This window comes from Lathamus discolor, chromosome 2 (assembly GCF_037157495.1).
Source record: "Lathamus discolor isolate bLatDis1 chromosome 2, bLatDis1.hap1, whole genome shotgun sequence".
In the NCBI taxonomy this organism is placed as follows: domain Eukaryota; kingdom Metazoa; phylum Chordata; class Aves; order Psittaciformes; family Psittacidae; genus Lathamus; species Lathamus discolor.
Genome location: NC_088885.1, coordinates 141,644,125 through 141,670,604, shown reverse-complemented (window position 1 = coordinate 141,670,604; position 26,480 = coordinate 141,644,125). Strand labels below are relative to the sequence as shown.

Here is a 26,480-nt window from a genome sequence, read left to right as displayed (position 1 = left end):
TGTTAAGCAGTAGATAATATTATAACCAACAAAGTGTATACAAGTTCAAGCCAAGTAATTTATAAGTTGTATCAGTCTAATGGGAAATTATGTTTCAGGCCCAATGTCACAAAATGTGCCCATAGAGAAGTCACATATATTTTCAAATAGATTGTCTTTTTATTCCAGTATAAGACAGTGTACACTGTGTTGAGTTTAACTTACATAACTTAGGATAGAGGCTCAAGTGCTCCTACCTACAGGACAAGGGTATGTAAAAATTTGTCAGGAAAGCATATTTAACCATAAACTTTTGCTTTTCCTGTAATTTATGTTGTCTGCCAGACTGCATAATAACATACCTTGTTAAAATATTTGCTCTAAACTTATATACTTCAGAAGACTAATGGAACAGTAGAGAAAGTTTTATCATTAATGTCTGGTTTTGTGACCTCCTAGTAGGAGAGAAATGAAGCATTAGATTCCTCTTGAATGCTGACAACAAGCTAAGCTTAATTCTCAAAATAATACACATGTATGCCAGGGATTTGCCTTTCCAGAAGCACCTATTGAGTTAATGAAATAAATAACATGGTTAGTGGGTCTGGCACTTCTAAAAAGGCACAAATCTCCTGTTTTATGGATCATTTTCATATTTTAGAAAAATAGGGAAAAAAATATGTCCAAAAACTTTGAGTGGAATTCATGTTTTTAAAAGGCACAAAGGTTAATGTATTCAAAACATTGAACAGTAAGTAGTCTATTCCGCCTCTTTAGACCACAGTTGTTATGATGTAAAAATTTATGCTGAAGTGTAGATCATGAGAATAGAATGAGAACTTCAAAGAAATGACCTGAAGGTTACATGCACAGAGGAAACTCCATTGACATAAGCAGAATTACCCTAGTAGTGATCCTGGCCTGCTTCATTAGAAGGACTTCAAAGGCACCTTACATAATACGAGCTAGTATTAAAAAAAAAAAAAAAAATCCCAGTGGGGATCCCAGGATAGAACAAGAAATTCTGGTGTTCTGAAAGATAATTTTAAATCTTACTGTTTGGACTGTGTTCAGCAAGAGAAATTTTATCTATTATATTGATTCAACCATATATTGGAATACAATAATGAGTATATTTAAATCTAATAGTTTTCGGTGTAGAAGAATGAGATTGTGTGATACAGCTCTTGGTCATTTTTCTTCCATGCACACAAAGAATAGCACTGGTACTCATCTGAGATATATTTTGAGATGACAGCATGTTTTGTCTGGTACCATTTCCCTAACAATATCTTTTCATTCTTAAAGCACTTGTGTCTGCTTTGTACCTCATCCTTGACATTGCTAAGGTTTTCTTCAACATGATGAGACATAAATAGTGAGGGAGGAACCTATAGTCTGGCATATCAGTCACTTGACTATTTTTCTCCTGAAGCATAGAAGCAAACAAAATTAGATTTTTGCTAGATGCATAGAAGTTTCTGACCAAGCTTGTCTGCAAGCTGTAGCTCGCAGGTGGATCAAGACTGTTCTCGAGACATGGTTATAAGAAAAAAATGTTTGAATGAAGTAACAGACATTTTATTCTATCATGAAGTCCTACTTTGACCCCCAGAGATATCAAAACAAATAGCTTCAGCTAAGCTTTAAAATATGTGTTCAAGGATATAGAAAACATCCATTTTCTCAGTTTCTCTCTACTTTTTCCTGCTTTAGAGATTTTATGAGCAAGCTGTTTCACTTTTTTTAGGACAACAATAACAGAAAAACCCTCAGGTTTAAAAAAGATGAGAAGATTTTTGTCAGAAAATGTCCACCCACGATTTGCAAAGCTCACTATTATAAAGATTCATTTCATATTTTAATCTGCCTTTATTTATATTTTGAAAGTTGGGGAAAAAAAATAATCTTAATTTTGTATTTAGTGTCATGGAAGAGAAAAGGTGTCCCTTTATCATTAGTGTAGCTGGATGTGATTGAGCACATGGACCCACTGAGGTGGAAAGTGAGTGCTACAGGGCTTCAGTCAGAGGCCAGATTCTCTTTGTACAGTTGTGTAGAAGTTCAGTTAAACATCCACATCAGCACCAACTTTATTTTATTCTTTCTTGTTTTTTTTCCTTTTCAAGTGCTATAAATTTCCTGTTTCCCTTGGGGTCTTTCTGTATTGACATGCATCTTCAGGGATGCTCAGAAAGCTCAAGTAAGATATTTTGGTGGTCAGCCTCAGCTGACCCACTAACACTTACAGTGTAGTTGTAAAGTCCTGGTCTGGACTTTGTTTAGCATCAGCAAAGGCACTTTTGTAAAGTGTGTTATCTTAGTATGAGGGGAATTGCGTCTGCAAATACTTTTTTTCTCTATATTATCAGTTAAAGGGTGATATTAGTCATTAGATATTAGTGATATGCCATTTTTACATTAAGACAGATTAATTTTATATTCTTGTGTGTCTTTTTAACTAAAAGCATTAATTCCAAATCATCAAGATTTTAAGATAAAGGTATTTTCATACCTTGCTCAGTCAAGGATACCTTAATCTGAAAGTTATGCTGTGTAATAAAATGAAACAAAGTGTATTAGGTAGGGTCAAGCCAGGCTGTGGTTTAATAAAGATTCTGTACTGAAATAAGTCAATCTGAATGCGCAGCATCTGAAATTTATGTCACTGGAAAAATATTTAAATTCTTCAAAACAGAATTGGGGATTCCCATATTTTATCCCTATTAACTTGCTGATAGTCACAACAGGAGGTTAATATTTGTTAGTGATGAAAAACTAATATCTTAAGTACATATATTTACATTTAAATTCTTGATTGTTTATATTAAAATCAATTACCCACACTCATTCCTACAACACATGTCAGTGCAAAATTCCTCTTCACTCTGCTTTCTGAAAATGGTATTATTCAGTCACACTGAAGATATTCAGGGAATATCAGCATATATAAACCAACTAACAACACTGTTGGTGTCACCTAAATGACTTGCTAGTGAAAAATTTCTTTGTATGCGTGCCATTCTTCAGCTGGAAACACTAAATGGACATTAGGGTGCCTGCATGGAAAAATAGAAATTAACTAAAGAAATATGGGCACTAAAAATATTAAACAAAGCCAATGGCTTAATCTCTCTTGTAGCATTTCGTGAAAGACTTCTTTAGTTCTCATCTCAGTGAATGGCTGGTTACTCACAAAATTGCTGTCCCAAGCAGAAACTCTTAAGGAACTATACTGCAGCTGGATAATTAAATATCTTTATCTTTTTGTAAATGGGCCATAAGGCATTCTATTTCAGCTCACTAATGAGGACCATTTTATGGTATTCCTAAGTGATGTCTTTCAAATACACAATGAATCGAAGTATTATTGTTGTTACCAGTCACTAAGGCTGGATTTATTGGGAAAAACCCTTGATAACTGTTGATAATTTATTGGGTAGTAAATAATTATGCCCTGGAGAGGATGAAAGCTTACTATGTTAACGTTTTCCAAGACCAAGTCAATTCCTGCAGCACTACAGGAGGGAAATTCTGCTTTAAATGATTTATTTAATAAGTAGTTGGGCAGCTTGAGTGTTTTTGCTGTGCAACTGTTTTCCTTTCTTACTTCAGACTCTTAGAGGGTGCGTGGGAGGGAAGAGTAATATTCTGTTAGCTGCTAAAACATTTCTTTCAATGTAGATGTGAGGCATTTAATTGGCTACGCATATTCTCCTTCCTCCCCATCTTAAAAATATGTATCTGAAGTTCCATATGTAATGAGCCTTGGTGTTCCTAACAAATCTGAGACTGGACTAGTTCCTAGGCTGATAGAATCATCTTAGCCTTAGTAACCGCATTTCAGCATGGCCAGGTAGTTATGCTGGATTGCACATCCCTTTAGGCCTCTCATGTGCACTCAGTGATATGCACATAGCCATGAATGGCAGGAGGTTGCTGGCAAAGGGGCTATTTTTGCTTTTGCTCCTTGGAAACAAAATCCTTGCATTTCTCCATCCAGTCTAGTGATTGTGGGGTCACACGATGAACCTAATAACTGAGTTGCTTCAGTGGAATAATAAACCTGTATAACAAACAAAGAAACAAACAACAAGAAGACAACAAAGAAAACAAACAAAAACTCCAAGCCTTCCTCCTCCCATTCCCCTCCCCACCTCACTCCTCCCCTCCATGGACACAAAATACCTCTCTTAGTAGCGAATTCATTCTCTGGCTATGAGGCAGTCTACAACCAACAGAAATGGGAAGAGCAGCACTGCTACTTTATGTGACACCCTACCATTGCACTGGGTTTGGGGTTATGACTAAGTGCTTCCTTAGACAGTAAAAATGTGTGTATATATACATATACCCATATTTACTCATGCTGTCATAAACTCTGAATACTCAAATAAAGGCCGACATTTTCTATTCTAGTCATTCAGCAAGTAAACAAGCACGAGGAAGGAATTGTAGAGTTCTATTTTCTTCCACCTTCTAAAATACCCATGCAAGCTCAAGCTAAGCTCCCAGGGAAATCTTGAATGAAAGACACAGGAGGTGATACCTATTAGTAGTCAAAATGAAAATATTTTTTTTATAAATTATTTCAAAATAATCAAAAGGAAATCAGAAAAAAAAATTGTACCACAGTCTAATTCATGGTGTGTTCAAATACTGTGTAAAATATTAGATCCCACATCTCAAAAACCCCACGCCAAAACAAAACGAAAAACCAAACAACAAAATGAAAGAAAGATGGATAAAACTACACAGATGATTGAATATGTGAAATATATTCATTAAACATGTCTGTGATACTTCAGGCAGTGTAAAAGATAATAAAAGGAGAATGCAGTAGAAATTGTAGGATGCTTGTAGAACATGGATGCAAAATTACTGGCACTCTCAGCTAAGAATGAATGTGCACCAGCTGAAATGTACTGGTTAGAAGTTTAACAATGGGAGACTGTCCTTCACATGGTATGTGTAAAAGAGTGAATGATAAAAATTCATGTGGCTTCAAAAAAGCAACTGGAGAAATTCATGGAAGAAATTTTTTTCAGAGGCTATTAAATATCTAGATATTATATCTGGCAGAGCAAGTGCCTATGCTGTAAATTCCTGGATATGCTTGCTTGCTCTTGCGCTGTTCTCCAGTCATCTGCTTTGGACATCTGTTCCTACTGAAAAGTCCTTTTTGGGCCAGGTGTAACCCAGCCCTTGCAAAACCTTAGGGTCCTCCTGGGGCAGGAAAGGACTAAAGGAAAAAGAAAATGAGAATATAAGTAATTATGAGGGCACAAGCAAAGAAGAAAGTAGAAGAGCAGTGAAGATTAAAAGATCAAGTCTGGTGAGGAAGCCCCATGACTCTTAGGGCCTCTGATGCTGGAGATGAGACACTGCAGAGTCTGAAGTAGCAATGTAACCTGGTATAGCCACTCTCATAACTTCACTGGGGATTAGTAGGAACCTTGACAATATAGTTTTATAATTAGAATCCTCAAATTTACAGTCTATGTACTTGATTATGGAGCAATAGCTCCCAGAACAGAAATATTTTATTTCAGTATGTCGAAATGAACTTTTTTTTCCAATTTGCCTTTGGCCAGCTCTTTTTGTCAGATTCAGAGCAGTCTCACAAAGAAATATTACTTTGAAAATAATTTTGGTGAATGCATTGCTGGAAGGAAAACTCATCTCCAAACACCACTCATAAACTTTCTCTCACCCCCTCTAATGAACAAATGTGAGTACACGAGCATGCACAAGCAATGACTTATATGAGAAGACTGCTGGACTCCAAGTGATCCACCTCACCCCAACCCTTTTTTATGATGATATTCAGACCTTTTATAGAAAAAAATAAAACATAGTTTTAATACAGGAGGAAATAATGTAGACAAAGTTTTCGTGTGGTGGTAGTTTGTCTTTATAATAGTTTAGAATTGGATACTAAGTGCATGTAACTCCACTATAAATTTCCTAATATTTTACCAATTATAAGTAACTTCAATATATTTTAATTTCATATATCTCAATGGATTATAATTTTCTTTTTCACATTGGCTATATTGTGTGATGGTGGTAACTTTAATAATCCAGAAATACTTTTTTTGGAGAGGAAAAACATATAGTATGTATTATGTACCTGAACAAACTAAAATCCAGAAAATGTACTTTTCAAGTCCTTTTTGACAGGGACACAAATGTGCCCTGACACAGTTATCACTTAGCTTTGTAGGCAGCACTGTGTTTATCTAGAGACCATATTTGACTTGAAGTCAAGGCTCCAGGTTTGTACTATTCCCTGTGGTTTGTATAACATTTGCAGCACAACTGTGTTGTCACATGGTTGTCTTGTTGCACGGACTAGTCGGATGTCACTGACAGTTATTAGGTTGCAGTTTAATGTTTGCTCTCAAGTGGAGATTGGTATATGCAAGACTAGGTCACTAAAAAAGATTACACCTCCGGCCATAAGTCAGCAAAAACTGAGTGGCTGTAACTCTTTGCTTATTTTTCCTCCTCAAAGCAAAAATAATCTTCGCCCTTTCTCTGTCAAATCTGTTTGTGGTTCCTGCTTCTAAGACTGGGAACATACATACATGTGTAGGCCATGTTCCAGGCCTCCTTACTGGGAATATTTGACTGACATCCTTTTGATAACATTAGAAAACCGTTCCTGGCTTGATTCTCTGTGAGCCAGGCACTATTTGCCATTATAACTAGAACTGTGATGGTGCACAGCAGCTGTACCCAAATGGCTGGGAAAGAGTTAAGAGTTACAGGGTCTCGTGTAGAAACGTAGGATTCCTCACAATGCATCTGGAACCATGACAAGATCAAGGCAAAATTTATTTGCAGTCTGGTTCTAAACAGAATCTGCCATTTGGTGGTCCTTGAATGACCTGTCCTGGAATTCTACAGCTGTAGTCAGAACCCATCAATTTACAACCTCCTCCTTTCTGATTTTTTTAGAAGTTACTCATCTAGGGACAGAAATTTTCACCTCAGATGCTTTTGATAGGGCAGCTAAAATTTAGGTCAATTATGTTTGCCAGTATGGAGAGAAACTTTTCCTTTCTGGCTTCAAAAGCATGAAGATATTTTTGAAGTGTCTTTTGGTATGTATAGTGATTATTAAGTCCTATAAGAAAATCAGAATAATGTAAATAAAACATTAAAACAATGAAAATATAATCATTCACTGAGAAACTACAGAAATCTCTGCGTATCTGTCCAAATAAGTCACTATCAGGGAAACAAAAAACCCAACAGCTGCCTTTTATTTCCTGGCAATATTGCTGAAGAACATAAGACTCTCTTGATTAACTCAGCCTCAACCGATTTCACAAACATGACAGCTCAGATATTAAATAATTTAGTAAATATGAATGTGATTTTATTGATTCAGTCAACATAATGAACTGCAGTTTAACATTCTTTCCTGCTTACAAACTGCACTATTCATTTACCCAATATCTGATGGGGACTTGAAAAGCAATGAAATAACCACTTCATTTTCTCAAAAGTAATTAGAAAGTCTCAATTTAAAAATCAAGTATATTATTTCTTAAGTATTTTTTTATAGTAGACATGAGATTAGATAAGTTTCATACAGCTAGAAAAAAAAAAGAGATATTGTACATTTTAAATTTCATATTACCAAGAGGAGAACTGTAGATTACTAAATACTACAGAAGCTATTTATTCTTGGTAGCCAGTTTGTATTTCTTTAGACCCAGGCAGAAAAGCAGACATCCTTCACCTGTGATAGGTCTTAGGAAATAATAAATTAATTTACTATTGACTTATTTTCATAACTGATATCAGAAAAATAGTCTCAGCATACACAGAGGTACACACAACTAACAGCCAAGGGATTTCCCTGGCTATTGTTTTGGGAAAAAGCCCTACATCTCTGAACTCGCTCACTTGCAAGTGTCAATAACCTTTTCTAAGAAAACTGAAGAGACTACAGCCTCAGGTACCCACATTGACTTTGTACTGAAGGTTAATACCCTATTAGTAGGAGTAGCAGAACACTTGGGCAGACTCATACAGGACATCAAGGAAAAGAAACAGCTGAAAGACTGAAATAAATAATTCATAAAGGATGGAAACACAAGTAGCATAGCCCAAGGAGAAAGTTATAGGGCTAAAAATTAACTGGAAAACTTTTGGAAGTTCAGTGAAAGAAGAACTTAATTTTTCTTGTTAATTCTCCTATTCAGAAAAGCAGGATTTTCCACATAGACATCATTGCTTCAAAGGAGCATGACTTCACCACCAATTTATTCATCCAGAAAAAGCAATCAAAAGTCCCTCCAGGGGTCAAAATTTTGGCTGAGCATGAGGTTTAAAAAATTATAATATTATTTTTCTTGACATAGACTTATCTTTTTCTTCAGGTACATAAAACTTTGGCGTAAAAGTTTTTGAAAACAGCATAACTAATGTTAGAAATCTGTGTAAAGTCAGTTAAGATCTTGTAGCTGAACAAAGAAATGTAATGGGACGTATTTTGTTTTAGAACTATGTTTTTGAGCCTTGCTTGTTTGGTTTTTTTTTTTATTTTTTATTTTATTTACACACCTACCATATGTGAGGCAATGCATCATTGAGGAAGTTCACTTAATGTATAAAGGATTCAAGGTCTATGAAATGTTATAGAAAAAACAGTCTGGAGCTATAGTAGGTAGAAGTGGTTTGGAAATTGTATGGAATATTAAGTTATGAAAACAACAGGAAACCTTAGAAAAAACATAGTTTGCCCTAAAAGAACCAGTAACATTCCTGAGTATTAATTTTCTGATAACTTCGGGTTGTTCTTGAAAATTACAATCTGATGTATTAAGAAAAACTAAACTTTGTGCTGGTTATGCTTAATATACCATGCTGCAATCTGTAATTCTGTAATAGTTCAGCTCCTTCACAAGGAGCTGAGCTTTTCTTCCAGCTGGGAGCATCAGCTCCCGAGAGAGGGTGAGAGGCACCCAAGGAAACCATATTCTGGCTACAGTGGTTCACTGAATAGAACCCACTGCTGTAAAAGAAGGGTGTCGGGTTGCTTAATCTGTAGGAAAATAGCACATCTGCTGTCTGTGATCTCAGGTATTTCAGATGTCTGATACTGAGAGGAAGGCTGGAAGGAGCTAGGCATATCAGTTTTATTGTGGAGTTTTTCTAGTCTTTAAACATAGGAAAAAAATATTTTTAAGTATGCTTCCTGGAGATCCATCTCCTTAGAAAAATTGTTTTCAGATAATTCTAACGACATAAAATCTTACCTTGCTTAAAATTTAAATAACATGAAATTTAGGATAGAGTCACTCTTTTTTTTTTTTTTTTTTTTTTTGGTCTAACTTTCAGATAAAAAGGAACCAAATTCAAATTTTCTTGATTGACTGTTAAGTAGTTATTTCCAAAAGGGTTTTAATGTGTGTATAACAGTTGAACAGAGGTAAAATAATCTCTCTACATATAGACATTAAAAAATAAGTACTTTAAGACTCAAGGAAATGATCACTCTGCCTCTGCACAATTAAATACATTTTTTAGACAGGAGATACTGGTGTCTGCAGTTGAAACAACAGCATTACAGAAATTCAGGCCAGGAAGAATGGATCTAATATAAAACCCCCTGAAAGCAATGAGAAGCTTTGCTTTAACTCCTCTAGGCTTTGGCTCCAGCCCCAAGTAATTATTCAGATTGGACTTTGGCCACTGATATTAACACCATCTGCTTACACAAACCATGAAGGCCTCAGTTCTATGTCTTATCCATAAAACGGCATCTTTGTGAGTGCATTGTTAATGCATACTTTGCTGAGGACCTCATTGCCTGCCACCTCATGGAAATACTGTCATTTACTTCATTGCCAGCACTACCTTTTCCAAATGTGGCCAATTCTCAAAACCATAGATTTTCCAATTTAAGTTCATATGCGAATATATGAACCAAGTTTGATTTTTATTTATGATGTTGGATAAAAATAATAATATGCATCAAATACATGGAAAAAGAGTAAGTGGTTGTGTTGTGGGTTTTTTTGTTTTGTTTTTCTAAAATCAATTTTTAAAGGAACAAAATAAAACACATAAAAGGGAAAAAAGAATATTATATCTCTAAAATTCTGACCTAGAGGGCAGGATAAATTTACAGTTCAGAATTTGTTTTCCCACTATTTTTCTATTTTCACTTTTTACAAAATCATCAAGGTAAAACTTTTAACTTTCATTTTCCTCAGTTTCCCCTTCTGTGAAATGGTGTTAATGCCAGTTGATCTGACAGTTGGCAGAAATTTGCCATCCTAAAATACTGATTTGATGTGTTCAAAGGGAGATAATATATCACTCTGCAAATCCTTGGCATTATTGCATACAATCTTAAGGCACAGATAGCCCCACATGTAATGCTGTTGCTTTCTTGCACACCGTTGTCATTAAGCACAAGTTTTGCAGCACAAGCTACTTTATTGAAAGTGAGTAAGTCATCGTCCCTTTTGTACCTATAACTCACACTTTCAAGCCAAAAAAAAGAAAGACGCGTCTGTCACCAGACGATGAGTGTGTATGGAGAACTTAAATATTGTTTCCTTATTGTAGGGATTAATGAAGTGCTGGCCTAGGCCCTGCACAGCACTTAAGGACATGTTTAAGAATCTGAGTAGACTGATGGATTTCCGTGGGAATAGTGATGTGCTTAAAGTATGTGTTGGTGGAATGAAGTCATATCCTTCAGTACCGTGTAGGTCACGCTACTTTTGTTTGTGAAAGTGAAGGAACACATCCAGATGTTACTCCTTCCACAGGGAATCTCTTGGTTCTTCAAGACTGTGATCCTCAAACATCTTACCTTCCTGATTTCTCAACCTAGATTCATATATGTGGTCTTTCTGCAATATACAGGATCAAGGTCTACATTGATATACTAATATTAATTGTTCTCCTGTTCTGGGCCAAAAATAAATTAAATAAGTTATGGCCCTAAACAGCTGACTTCAGTAGCACTGATATTTCTACTTTTTTCCACTGATTGTATCTAGCAACTTTTCTGAATGTAGATATGAAAATAATTAAATAATTCTCTGAAAAAAAAAAAAAATAAGCAAAGAGGTGCCTTGCCCCAAGTCCATAGGCTGCTCAAAAGGCAGTACCTCATGAAGGAGGGCACAAGCTCCCTCCTTCCACAGTTCTACATTGCTGCCTTAGCAGATCCATGCTCACATCTGTGTCAGATTGCAAAACTGAACAAGTTTTCCACCTTCGTGTGCCATCTCTGGGGCATTCTTTGGCACCTCCCAGGTACAGCTTGAGTCAGAGGCACAGACCTTTGCATTCAGAAGGAATGTTCTGTGTTCACATATCTATGTAGGCAGGTTGCTCTATTTGTCTATTTACATAATGACTTCTGCTGATGCCTTCTCTGCCATCTGCCTGCAAGTTTCATGTTAGTTCTTTAACACAGTTTACTAAATGCACTGTGTAACAATTGCAGTACAGTTATTAGTGTGCATGTTTAAGGAGAATACAGTGTGCAAGAGCAGACTTCCTTGATGCAGAAAAGCTTAAGACTGCTATTGTAATTTACCATGTTTTTTTGTTTGCTTTGCAGTTTTACTAAAAAATGTAAAAAAAGAAGAAGAAAAGCCTTTCAGAGACTGTGCAGATGTATACCAATCTGGTTTTAACAAAAGTGGAGTCTACACTATTTATATTAACAATGTCTCAGATCCTAAAAAGGTAAATACTTGCTTTATTTTCTTATTTGTTAATATGATGTTGCTTGGCCTTAAAGGAACTTTCAGAGCCCTTATTGAAGTTCTCATTCTGCAGACTATTTTACTAGTACAAATAACTGAGGCTGTATTTGATATTGAAAAAAATACATTAGAGTGAAAAAAATCATAAGCTATTATTCCAGACATTCTCGTTTCTTCCTGACAGAGAATCGTTCCTCAGTTCCAGCATACACTCGATAACTGACTCACTTCCTCCCACTTGGCAGGTTCACTTGAATCAAACTATGGCTGCAAATAAATCTAAGATAAAGTTTAGAAGAGTATTAGTAAAGTGCTATAATGAGGAAGATGATGGGAGGGATTACCTGGTAGCACAAGGAAATAAATAACAAAATGAGCAGTATTTAAAGATAAAGATTTTAAAAAATCCTGTTTCTCCTGTAAGGAGCAGGGGGGAGTGGTTTTGGCTGTAGAGAATGGTGAATGTTAGCACTGTTTGAAATGACGAAGCATATATAATCTTGCCCTTCTCAAAAAAAAAAAAAAAAGTAAATGGAAAAACATATCTGATATTTGATAAAAATGAAACATTAGTGTGTAAATGAGACTGTTTTTTTGGAAGGCCCTGGTTGCTAAGGTACCGGAAGCTAGGAACATGAGAGAGTAACCTAAGCCTAACTTATATGTGGAAGAATGCTGGCTGTTCTACTGATGGGTCACTATTAGGACCAGTCCCCCAAAAGGATAAGAGCTGATTACCTGGGAGAGGAAAATATAGTGGTGTCCAAAAAGTGGGCTGAACAGGACAGAGGGAACCACATCTATCTGGTGAATTTATTCTTACTGAATAAAATGATGATACTGCAAACAGAAAAAAACAATACCAAATATTACCAATGTTATTGTCTCTAGTCATTTTATGATGTTATTAAGACATGTAAAACATATTTCTAAGCTTAATTTGTTTTTATTAGAGGCCTTTTGAAACCTGTAAATGTCAAATATTATATTTTACTAAGGAATTAGATTTCATTATAATATCAGTAGAATTGGGATGAGAGAGTGCTATGTGCAAAAATTAATATAAATCTGGTGAATGTGAACGCAAAAATAATTGACAAGACATAAAATACACTTCATTAAGCATTACTGAACAGGACAAGAACAATATAAGCAGTTCTGTAGAATCTGTTCCATTCCAAACAGAGATGAAATATCGAAGTCCAAATTACATTGCAAGCTGGCAATGGTTTTTCTTAGCTTTATTAAAGCTCATAACCATTCCCAAATGCTGGGTTCCAATGAAAAACAGTGGCTATCTGAACGCACTGTGGCACTTATGCTTCTGGTGTATTTATTTTAACCCACTTCACCAGCAATATAAGGACTGTGACACTATGGAAGCCACTCAGTGTTTCTGCTCTACCCCTGTTTGCAGACACTGCTGTCAGTTAATACAGGCAACACGATTCAACTGATATCATTGCCTTATTTTTTCCTGGAGGATTCCAATTTTAGCAAGAAAATGTGTGAGAGTGTGTGTGTGCTGAGGGCATTTCTGCTACCACCTGTTTCTTTCTTGCCTTAGTGATAACACAGCAAGAGCTGATCCTGGGCACATTCATGTTAGTCAAGTGAGGAATGTGATTGATTTAATGAATGGTTTTTCAGACATTAAGATCATATTAACAGTCTGCAAGTTAGTGCTGTGCAGAGGTAGCTGAACCAACTTCAACTGAGGTAGCTTCAAAATCGCATGAATACAGCACTGTGCCAGTAATAATTAGCACAGAGGCAGCACCACACTGACACAGTTAGATTGCTCTGGATCCCAAGCTAATACCCTGATAGGTACTTCATGCAGACATACCCTCTTGTTCAAAACCAGCTTATCTGGATTACCACAATGCATAGCAAAATCCTGGTATGTTTTAAGAGGCCTAATATATTGTTGTCATCTGTAAAACAGCCACTGGCAGCTGTCTCATTTATAGTAATTTTATACTTCAGGTAACAAAAATATACCTTAATTTCATTTTACATTTCCTGAGGGATAGTTGCTAGAATCCTGACATCCAGTAGAGGATATCTCTTTGTCATATATACATATGTTACTATCAGTTCTCTTTTTTTTTTCTCTGCTGATTTTACTGTCCTATATTCATAGAAAATTATCGCCTGTGCTTCCAGCTCCGTACCGTTTATATGCATTTATATATATGCATACAAATTTAGATTGCACTTTTTCTTATATATTCCTAGCTTCAGAAGTTCATTAGTTTAGTTTATTAGTCTTCCAGCCCTGCATCAAAAATTTGTGATTCATTTGTGCTTAAAACAATTTTAATAATATTCCATATTTTGAAATGGGAAGAGAAAAATGTAGGCTTATTAAGCTAATAAATTGGCTTACTTTGATATGTGTGTGTGCAATGCCTAATGGTGTTGACAAATAATTGTCCCTAGGCCAGAGTGAGAGCAAAGGCAAGATGAGTCCTTTCAGTCCCCTGCAGACCTGGTTTCGGCTACCATGCTGAAATGAGCAGAGTATCAATGGGAGAGAGGTTGTCACCATTTTGGAGCTGAACGTACCGTGTCACCTTCAGGATATAAAGTAGGCCAGAAGGACTGGTCTGAGAACACACAGAATCCCTGTATCTTTCCTTGAATCAACGTGTTTCTCCTACTGTCTCCCCTAATGCCCTCACAGGCATAACTTCTAAAAACTTCTGGGTGCAGTGCACTGAAAATGTAATGTTATAATTGCTGGTGGGGTTTTTGTGCTCTGCAAAAGCAATTCCATTGCTGTCACAAATGCAGCTTCACTCCTTCCCCTCTACTTCCTGCCTGTGGACATCCTAACAAATAGTCGCTGATGGTGTCTCTGAGCATATCTTTCAGACCTTTAAACCATTAATATATGCTAGCCCCATATACTGTGGAAACTGTCATCCCGACATGGTTAACTTCAGGCTTCTGCTCAGCACAGACACATTGCCTGAATGTCAAATGGCATGGTCTTGAGCTTGTTGCTCTGTACCAAATTTTAAATTAGTGATAAATCTAAAATATGTATAAATAATCCCATACTTACTTTTTAGGAGCTTGAGTACTTTTTCCTTAAAATTTACATCTAAGGAAGGACAAGAATGCAGTGCTTTAGGTGCATTTTTATCCTATATCAGGTTATTTTATTGACAATAAACTCAGAATCTAGAGATGAATATAAATTCAAAGTCGCTTTTCTTCATCCTTTTCTTTTTTGGTAGAGGGTTAAATAGCAGAACATGTTAAAAGGTGTTTAATGGCTGAGTGCCCTGACCTTGTCTGGGACAGAAGCCAGTCCAGGACATTTGCTGGCTAGAGCTACCCACACTGAACATCTATAATCAGCTTGGCACTCTTGTTAATATGGCAGGTGTTTATGTCTACCAGTGTGGAAAGTGCCAGACCACACAGTTATGGCTTGTGAATAATGGACTGCTGATAAATCTTTCATTATGCAGTTTTCAATTTTAATTTGCTATATTTAGAAAACATCAAAGACTTTTTATAGGTGTTCTGTTATATTGTAGTGTGAAAAACCTATCGTTTGTGCACGTCTTTAAAATGACTAGTCTTAATATAGTTGAGGATTTAATGCCTTAAAAATTGGCAGTGGATTCATGGGAGCTTGAAATGACTTATAAAGAAAGTAAATCCATCATTTAGAAATTCTCACTCTAAATCAGACTAAAGAAATTAAATCCTGTAGATAAATGTTTTGACTCACAGTGTCTTTCCTGAAGGAGGAATAGGGCCAAAATGTTTGTCTAGCAAATTGTGGGATTTCTTGTGGTTACCCTCGATCAAGTTCACATGTTTGCACTGTTTGGTATTCTGTTTCCTTCCTATACCTACACGAGAACTTCATTCAGCATGCCTGCAGCAAATTAAAACAAAACCACTTGCACAGGGTGACTAAGACAATGCTTATGAGTAAGAAAGATTTGGAATTGCTTTGCCTGAGGGTAGAATATTGTTCTTTAGTCAACTGAGCAATGAATTTTTATATAACTGAATAGTAACCTTCAATTTGGCAAAGCAACTTAAAACTTTCAGTTACTGAGCAGTGCTGAATGGAACAACTTTTAATGCAAATGTCAAAAGCTAAGCCAATGGGTGATAACTCTTCAACCTTCTTACATATTGATGTCTTACTTATAAGGAAGGAAATAACATTTCAACAGCACACGCAAATTAAATTTAGGATAGTTGCAGTGCCAATATGGCACTGATGAGTGCATGGGAATGAAAATCAGGGAAAATTTATTAAACAAGTAACACTGAGAAGTGGATCTTAAAATCAAGTGTCATACAAAAATAGGAACAAAAATGAATACTACCACTTGCCATATTCCAAGAAAAGTGAATTAATAAGCAGTATTTGCACATTTTTTGTCATTTATCTTCTTTATTTTTGAAAGGATAATGTAAGAAGAATGAAAATGAATGAAAATTACATATCCATTTTGATTATTATTGTTATAATTCAAAACAAAACAGAAGAATATAACTTGTGCTATATTTTGGACTTCCTGAATGTGTATTTTCTGTAAGAATCCTGAAGATTCTTTCTTAGACAGAATGACACTCTGTTAAATAGAAAACATTATTACCATTGTAACACTCTTGTTTGTTAAGAGGAAGTGAGTGGTTGCAGGGATACTGCATTAAAAATAGAAAAGGAGCACAGAGGGAATGTGAAGAGCAAAGCTGAGGATGCAGAGGGAGATGATGGGGAGTTGTTCTTGAGTAATGTGCTGAAAGCAAACATTGAGAAAATTACACTGAACACAAGGAGAGCTCTGGTTGTAATCAAGTGATGGAAGATACCATTAAGGGCATAGGCATGAATCCATAAGAAAATAGTCTTCCTTAGTTCTGTCATTCACAAATAGCTCTCTCCCTACTTTTTCCCACTTAAGATTACAGAATTCCAATGCAAGTTTTGTTTGGTTTAATTTTTTTATTTTATTTTTATTACCGCATAGGTCTTTTGCAATATGGAAATTGCTGGAGGAGGGTGGACAGTTATACAGCACCGAGAAGATGGGAGCCTGGATTTTCAAAAAAGCTGGAAAGAATACAAAATGGTAAGGTGAAGAAAGTGGAATAGTTGTACAGTTTGTAGACATGTTATATTTAAAATAGTACTTCCTGTTATCTTAAACAGATACATAGTCTGTCTACAGCGATGTGATGTGGTCCTGCAGTCTTCCATGAGCTACATTTTGTCATGTCTGTTACTTTTGAAAACCATATTCTTTTTAATCAATTAGTTGGGTATTATTTCCCATGACTTAGGGTTTCTTTCAGACGAGTTACTGAGATTAAAGTGAAATCAGGCCCAGGCATATGCACTAAATAATACTGCTGTCTGTCCTTCTGAAGTTTTGACTTGCTGTGACATTGAGGGTTAACAAGCATGTGATGGTGTTCCTAATGTATGGACATTCCCAGCTGAGGGGAACTCCTTCAAAACTTGGAGCATCTCAGATAGAAATGAAAAGTTTTACTGGGGCTTATCCCAAGTCATACAACAACTCTGCCAATCAAGCTAATGTACTGGAAATGTTGATACTTCAAAAAGGATTAAAAGAAAACAAATAACTTACCAAATTACAGATGACATGACTTCAGCTGGCTATTTTTTTGTTGCCAACTCAAAAAAAAAAAAAAAAATTTACTCCAATCTAAATAACTTCTGATTTTTTTTTTTCATTTGCTGCATGCTCAAACTTTCTGATGGAGCTCCTTTCTTTGAGTCCCTGAGGACTGGTTTGGATTTCAGTGACATTCCCAGTAAAGTTTTCAGAACTGTGTTATCAGCCTGGAAGAGGATAATCTTTCTTCCAGCAGTTTTCAGAAGGCACTAAATGAAGAGAGGATATAAAATGTTTAAAAAATAAAAGCAATTTTAGTTCAGTAAAAATTTCTTTGGGAAAAAGTTCTGTTACAGAGCATAACATTTCAGAAATAGATCACAGAATCCCAAGGGTTGGAAGGGACCTCAAAAGATCATCTAGTCCAACCCCCCTGCAAGAGCAGGGTAACCTAGAGTACATCACACAGGAACTTGTCCAGGCAGGCCTTGAATATCTCCAACGTAGGAGACTCCACAACCCCCCTGAGCAACCTGTTCCAGTGCTCTGTCACTCTCACAGTGAAAAAGTTTTTCCTGATGTTCACATGGAACCTCCTATGCTCCAGTTTACACCCATTGCCCCTTGTCCTATCACTGGACATCACTGAAAAAATCCTAGCTCCATCATCCTGACACTCACCCTTTACATATTTGTAAACATTGATGAGGTCACCCCTCAGTCTCCTCTTCTCCAAGCTAAAGAGACCCAGCTCCCTCAGCCTCTCCTCATAAGGGAGGTGTTCCACTCCTTTAATCATCTTTGTGGCTCTGCGCTGGACTCCTTCAAGCAATTCCCTGTCCTTCTTGAACAGAGGGGCCCAGAACTGGACGCAATATTCCAGATGCGGCCTCACCAAGGCTGAGTAGAGGGGGAGGAGAACCTCTCTTGACCTACTAACCACACCCTTTCTAATACACCCTAGGATGCCATTGGCCTTTTTGGCCACAAGGGCACATTGCTGGCTCATGGCCATCCTCCTATCCACCAGGACCCCCAAGTCCCTTTCCCCTTCACTACTTTCCAGCAGGTCAGCCCCCAACCTGTACTGGTACATGGGGTTGTTCTTCCCCAGATGCAAGACTCTACACTTGCCCTTGTTGAATTTTATCAAGTTTCTCCCCGCCCAACTCTACAGCCTGTCCAGGTCTCGCTGAATGGCAGCACAGTCCTCTGGTGTGTCAGCCACTCCTCCCAGTTTAGTATCATCAGCAAACTTGCTGAGGGTACTCTCAGTTCCCTCATCCAGGTTGTTGATGAAAATATTAAACAGCGCTGGTCCCAGCACTGACCCCTGAGGTACTCCCCTAGTCACAGACCTCCAGCTAGATTCTGCCCCACTGACCACAACTCTCTGCCTTCTTCCCTTCAACCAGCTCTTGATCCACCTCACTACCTGATGCAATATTATATTATTGAAGCAAAATATCATTTTGGATTTAATGGATGCTTCCTTTTCAATATTTTCTTATTACTTGAAAGCATAAATTATAGGGATAAAAACCAACCATCTGGGTCAGGTTTCTTCTACTATGGATAACAGAAGATGTAATATATTTCATAATTTGGAATGTTTTAATTTAGCAGGAAACTTGAAATACATTTTACTTTATTTTAGTTCAGAGTCAAATAAAATCCTATACATCAATTTATTTTGGGGAAAACAAAATTTGAAAATTCTACCAGTTCTACTAATGAGAAAATTAGGATTTGTATATGCAACCTAAGTCATTCTCTACACATGGGCTGGTTTAATTTATACATATTGTACAAATTGTCAAGATCTATTCCATTTTTCTCTCCTGTGCTTTTTCTTAGACCATTTAATAAAAGCAGGCCATATTTTTTAAGTTTTCCCCTGTGGCCTTTTTTCACATATAGCCCTTCATTTAGTAAAAAATTTTTCTCAAATTTTCTTTTAAAACACTGTGAGCCTGTTCAGGATCGATTATGTTGGTTTTGTCTAGTTCAAGCAGTCCAAATTAGTTTTGCTTCTCTTTAGGAATGCCATAGTCTTCTAAGAGATCACTCCTATCCGATAAAAAGGATCTGTTTTGGAGTTTTACCGACAGTTATCCTGTAAGTCATGAGAAACGGCGGGATTTAGGCTTGCCTCTGCTTCTGTGAATTATTTCATCAGGGTAGCTAGTGTAGGCCCCCTTCTGTGATTATCTTATGTCACCAGATGTTGAATGATTGAGGCTGGCGGGTGCTCTGTGATTTGCTGGAATACGTGACAGTGTCTGAGCTTCAAGGTGGTGACAGCACTGGTTTAATTTCCTTAATTTAATTAATTAATTAATTAATTAGATTCCCCTAATTAGAAGTTCAGAGATGGTGTGTGATATCTGCTGGATCACATTCCCTCTTCTTCCTGACACATCTACCTGGCGTTTCTTCCTATGGGAAACTGGGTAGTGTGATGAGGAGCACAATGGCACTTGGTCTTACTTGGATTGATTGAACGTAATGTATGTTCTCTCAGGCCGTAGTTCAGATACAGCTTTCCAGATTTGCTAAGACATTTTTGTTGTGCTTGTATCTCACTAGGTCCCACAATTCGGTAGAAATAAACCATATAATAACAACAGTAAATCGTCTCTGGGGCTTTAGTTTCAGTGCATTTACTTCTTACTGGAAAAGAATCTGGAAAACTGTAGAAATTATTCTGTTACAACTAATTACAGTTTGTCAGCTTCTAAGCTGGACAGGGACTCAGGCCACCAACCTGCAGTACTGCTGATGCCCTCACAAATTAATGTCTGTTCCAGTTTAGGAGTCCATTGCACATTGACTCTCAGCTGAGATCCTTATAGCAGGTAACTTAGGAAGGGTAAGCATGGAGTATTCTCTGGGAAGATGAGTGACAGTGCTGCTGGGTTACAGGAGTGCCCTGGCAACAAGGAGGCAATCATTGTCTTTGATTCAGTTTCATGCTGGTGCCTTCAGCTTACATGGAAGTACTTAAATTCCTGTTTAATGTATTTTCCAGACACCAAAAAAGGAAACAGGTTAAAACAGAAATAAAGCAGCAACAAATCTTCTGAAAGTAGGAAATTTACAACATACATCATTAATTGCCACAATGTCGATGATACTACAGCAATAGTGATACTAACTTTTTCATCTTGCTCTTTTGGATCCATTTCCCCTGACATCCAATCTCCACTCTGTAAAATGAAGTTACATTTTCTTTGGTAACTAAAGCAGTAGCTAATGGATACAAAATCTTTTATGCAGGTTTATTGTTGTGCAAGATTTGTTATGGCATCTTCTTCCTTAGAGGCATATGTTCTTACCAGCATTACCCAGTTTTGTTATTAGTCTTGCGCTGTGCCTTTGTGCCATTGGGCCATTTCAATATTGTACTGTTTGTTCTAATAGTAATTGGAAGAAATTCAGAGGAAACCCTGTGAGTTCATCCTCCCATACTTTTCTTATCAGCTCCTACTACATCTGTTCTTTCATATTTTGGAATGTTTTTTCCGTTATACTATTTGCTGCTTATCAGAAAAATATGAACTGGAGCAACAAATAATTTATCTAACAACAGCAGCTAAGATCACCCTGCAGCAGGTTTCAGCCATTTTTCATATTTCCTTGCCTGAAGAATGAATGTAAAACACTATTAGAGTTTTGACCTCTAGAAAGGGAATATAATTTTAAGAATTATGGCTTACCATCTGTAAACCTGAGCTGCTTTTAGAAGGGGGATTTCCATAAGTTTACTTTCTAAGACACAGTTTCTGGCATTAATTAGGCAGTCATTATCAATAATCAAATCCAATCAAATTATTAACTCATGTGATAACTTAGCTATCAAGAGTTCTTGATCAATTTCTAGCTTTTCAGTTCTTGGATAAATGAATCTTTCCCAGTTACTGTCTATTTTTGACAAATCAGGTGATGGATTGCTGTATTCTCTATTATTTAGAATATTAGCATGTCTGGTTTATTAATTCCCATGAATTTCACCAAAGTTATTCCACACTCAATATCCCAAATTCACTGTCAGTCTCCTAAAGGGAATTTTGGGGGACAAGTATATTAGGGGTTTCCTCAGATCTTTAAAATTATTTTCTTGTTTTCTGTCATTGGAGAAAGATTCTCAACAGGTATTTGAAATTGTGTGCCTTAGCCAGCCTGCAATAATTTTTTTCCTAGCCAGGTCTGGTTGTCTGATTTGTTGTTTTTTAGGTTTTGGGGTTCCCCCCCCACCCCCACCCCCATATGTCAATATTTAATTGTACTGCATGTTTTATTGCTACAATATTGCTATTTTCCTTTCTCTGATGAAAGATAATCATTCACCATGTCATGAATTAGATTAGGATCCCTTGTATGTGTTAGGCTCATAGCTGAATTTCTCACAGCTTTATGGCAACCACCTCCTGTCTTCCTGACTGGCAAATGTTTCTTCTTTTGGTTCTCTGATGCAAGAATGACATTCAGCAGTGAAATGGAATAGAGAGTTTGTGGGTCAGGGTTAAAGAGAAAACAGCTATGGGAGACATTACTGTGGGGAACTGTTACAGACCGCCTGATCAAGGAGGTCCTGCAGATGAAGCACTCTATAGACAGATAGGAAAAGCCTCATGGCCAGGCCCCTGTTCTCATGGGGGACTTCAACCACCCTGACATCTGTTGGAACAACGGTACGGCCCAGCACGAGCAATCCAGGAGGTTCCTCGATAGTGTGGAAGACAACTTCCTTCTGAAAGTAATAGAGGAGCCGACAAGGAGAGGTGCCATGCTTGACCTTGTGCTCACCAACAGGGAAGGGCTTGTTCAGAATATGATGCTCCAGGGCAGCCTTGGTTGCAGTGATCATGAGATGGTCAAGTTCCAGATCCTCAGGACAGTGAGAAGAGCGTGCAGCAAGCTCACTGACCTGGACTTCAAAAGAGCCTCTTCAGGAACCTGCTTAGTAAGGTTCCACATGATATAGCCCTGGAGGGCAGGGGGGCCCAAGACTCTTGGTTGATATTCAAGGATCACCTGCTACAAGCTCAGGAACGTTGCATCCCAACTAGAAGGAAGTGCAGCAGGAGGGCCAGGAGACCTCCTTGGATGGATAAGGAGCTGCTGAGGAAAATTCAAAGGAAAAAAGAGGCTTATAAAAAGTGGAAGCAAGGACAGGTGGCCTGGGAAGAGTACAGGGATGTTGTCTGGGAAGCTAGGGACCAGGTTAGGAAGGCTAAGGTCCAGTTAGAATTAAACTTGGCCAGGGATGTTAAGGATAATAGGAAGGGATTCTACAGGTACATAGCAAATAAAAAACAGATTAGGGACAATGCAGGCACCCTGAGGAAGCTCTCGGGAGAGCTGGATACACAGGATTTGGAGAAGGCTGAGGTTCTGAATGACTTCTTTGCCTCAGTCTTCAATGGCAAAGGCTCTGACTGCACCACCCAAGTCTTGGAAGGTAGACGCAGGGACTGTGAGAATGAAGACCTTGGGCCCACTGTAGGAGAGGATCTGGTTCGAGACCATCTTAAAAATCTGAATGTGCACAAGTCCATGGGACCCAATGTAATCCATCCACAGGTCCTGAAGGAGCTGGCAAATGAAGTTGCTAAGCCACTGGCCAACATATTTAAAAAATCATGGCAGTCAGGTGAAGTTCCCAATGACTGGAAGAAGGGAAATATAACCCCCATTTTCAAGAAAGGGAAAATGGAAGACCTGGGGAATTGCAGACCAGTCAGTCTCACCTCTGTGCCCGACAAAATCTTGGAGCAGATTCTCCTGGAAGGCATGCTAAAGCACATGAAAAACAACAAGGCACTTGGTGACAGCCAGCCTGGCTTCACTAAGGGGAAATCCTGCCTGACCAATTTGGTGGCCTTCTATGATGGGGCTACAGAACTGATGGACAAGGGTAGAGCAGTTGATGTCATCTACCTGGACTTGTGCAAAGCATTTGACACTGTCCCACACAACATCCTTGTCTCTAAATTGGAGAGACATCAGTTTGATAGGTGGACAACTCACTGGATGAAGAACTGACTGGATGGCCGCATGCAAAGAGTTGTGATTAATGGCTCAATGTCCGGCTGGAGACCAGTAACTAGTGGTGTCTGTCAGGGATCGGTGTTGGGACCGGTCTTGTTTAACATCTGCATCGCTGACATGGACAGTGGGATTGAGCGTGCCCTCAGCAAGTTTGCTGATGACACCAAGCTGATCCCCCAAGAAGGGATGCCATCCAGAGGGACCTCAACACGCTTGTGAGGTGGGCTGATGACAACCTTATGAAGTTCAACCATGACAAGTGCAAGGTCCTACACCTGGGTTGGAGCAATCCCAGGCATAGCTACAGGTTGGGCAAAGAAGGGATTCAGAGCAGCCCCATGGAGAAGGACTTGGGGGTGCTGGTCAATGAGAAAATGAACATGAGCCGGCTGCAGTGTGTGCTTGCAGCCCAGAAAGCCAACCGTAACCTGGGCTGCATCAAAAGGAGTGTGACCAACAGGTTGAAGGAGGTGATTCTGCCCCTCTACTCTACCCTCGTGAGACCTCACCTGGAGTATTGTGTACAGTTCTGGTGTCCTCAACATAAAAAGGACATGGAACTGTTGGAACAAGTCCACAGGAAGGCCATGACGATGATCACGGCACTGGAGCACCTCCCATAGGAAGATAGGCTGAGAAAGTTGGGGCTGTTGAGCCTGGAGAAGAGAAGGCTGCGTGGAGACCTCATAGCAGCCTTCCAGTACCTGAAGGGGGCCTATAGGGGTGCTGGGGAGGGACTCTTTGTCAGGGACTGTAGTGACAGGACAAGGGGTAACGGGTTAAAACTTAAACAGGGGAAGTTTAGATTGGATATAAGGAGGAAATTCTTTCCTGTTAGGGTGGTGAGGCACTGGAATGGGTTGCCCAGGGAGGTTGTGAATGCTCCATCCCTGGCGGTGTTCAAGGCCAGGTTGGATGAAGCCTTGGGTGGGATGATTTAGTGTGAGGTGTCCCTGCCCATGGCAGGGGGCTGGAACTAGATGATCTTGAGGTCCTTTCCAACCCTAACTATTCTATGATTCTAAATGCACACCCCCTTAATCTCATGTTCCTGATTAACATCTAAGGGTCCAACATCAGTTCAATGGTTAATACAAGTCTGCTGCCAATTTATCTCAGAAATCATCACGAGTGTTTGTGTGTGCCTGAAAAGCACACCTACAAAACCACTTCCATTTCTGTTGGAGTTTCTTTTACTTTTCTCGCAAAGCTGTTAGGTCAAATTGATGGCTAGCTGTGCTGTGCCAATGTGGTATGATGCCAGAGCAAGATAATTTATGCTCTTCCAAGGCTTAAGTTCTGCAGCACTGAGATCACAGAGTTGGTTAAAAGAACTTTCTCAAGAAGTATTGTTGTATGAAGTTTTAGTGGGCATTTACATTATATTACCTGGAATAATCAGACTTTCCTTTGAGCATCAGTAAATTTTAACTAGTGTAACAAATCTGGTGATCTGTGTCTTCTGCTTACCTAACAGACATCTGAATATCTTTTCAGACTGTAAGTCTTTGATTTCCTTCAAGACTTGAGGGTTTTTACATTTTCATATACTTCACAGAGTTCAACTGTAAGTAAGCTCTAGTTTGGACATAGGTCCCACCCTTTTCCTGGAAGTTTGCTGGTCACCTCATGTTTTCACCTCACCAGTCCTTGCAAGTCCTACAGACTGCAAGTTGGTATTTGGGAATATAGAAGTACCTGAATTATTCATAGCAGGAGCTACCATTCCAACAAAGGTTTTATTTCTTAGCACACTTTTCCAGTTCATTCTGAAAAGTTCCAGATGTTATTTACATTTAATTTTTATTTGCAAAGTGTCTAGCTCCTGTTTCAGAATATGGCCTTTTAATTCCTTTTATGGTCTCCATCTGTTTTAAGTTTTATTTTAATTTATCTTTTGAAGGTTTCAGTTCCAGGTTTCAGTTTTGTTATTATTCTTTCTGCCCACCTTTCCTGTCTCTAAACTCTGTATTGCTTCAGTAGCAATACTAACTTGCACATTTTTCTTTTTCAAAATAGGTCCTCACTACAATTAACATTGTGCTTGACCTGAGCAAAGAGGCAAAAACTCAAGCTGTTGTGCTGTTTCCTTTTGTAACATTAATTGGTGATGACTGTTTTTCTGTTGCAGTTTTGTCCATTTACAAAGAGTGTGCATATTCTTTTTTCTCTCCAAACACTTGAAGAATCAAACAACTACAGATAGAGCTCCAGCTCCTTCCAGTCACATTGTATTATTCACTTTCTTTTCAAGAGAGAGGCCAATTGCATACAAATAAAAAAGGCACATTTTAAATATGTTTATATAAGCCTCATGATTCTTTTTCCATTATTTTAGTGAAAACTATTTCAGAAGTGTTTTTCTTTAAACAAGAATTACAGAAACCATGTTGCTTGGCTGAGAAGAATGTTCTTGACAGAAAAATGAATTTGCTCATAATTTGAATGCTCATATTGTGGAAACATTATCGTAATTCTTGGTTTTGTTAAAGCTAGCTATTCTGAATTAGTTTTAAATCCTTTTCTGTATTATAAGTACTTAAGCTATGTTATGCATTGATATGGCCATAAAATTTTCTCGTTTCTTGCATTCACAGTAGTCTAATATTATTGATGTATTTGCCACATTCCTGTGTTTTTCACAGTAGTCTAATATTATTGATATATATACCTCATTCCTGTGTTCTTTAAATAAGAACTCAAATAATATCAAACATCTCTGAAGGTAGTAACACTGCTCTTCCTGTGACTATTCCAGATTGAATGAGTTTGTGAAAAGCTCATATTTTGGATCATCATTCATGACAAATTTTTGCATTTAGACTAAAGAAAATGGACCTTTATTGGCATGTGGAAAATGTATATATATATATATATATGCCAGCTGCACATTCTTATCTATGAACAGGCTTGTGGTTTTATGACAATTAGAAGTTTCCTTCATTGATTATGGTTAGAGGTATATTCAAGTAATCTGTTATTTTGTCACAAACAGTAACTTAAAGAAATATAAACAAAGCAAAAAAAAATTACACTTAATGTGCGTATATTTGTTGATTGATCTGATATTGAT

The 26,480-nt window shown here is 37.7% G+C and overlaps 1 protein-coding gene across 1 annotated transcript in view; it reads left to right on the top strand.

The window, feature by feature from the left end:
- ANGPT1 (angiopoietin 1) overlaps positions 1–26,480 on the top strand; it is a 168,885-nt gene that overhangs the window by 92,774 nt on the left and 49,631 nt on the right. Inside the window, exons 5-6 of the mRNA XM_065668804.1 lie at positions 11,582–11,709; positions 16,742–16,843. Of these exons, the coding sequence (XP_065524876.1) occupies positions 11,582–11,709; positions 16,742–16,843 (230 nt within the window). The remainder of the gene's footprint in view (positions 1–11,581; positions 11,710–16,741; positions 16,844–26,480) is intronic.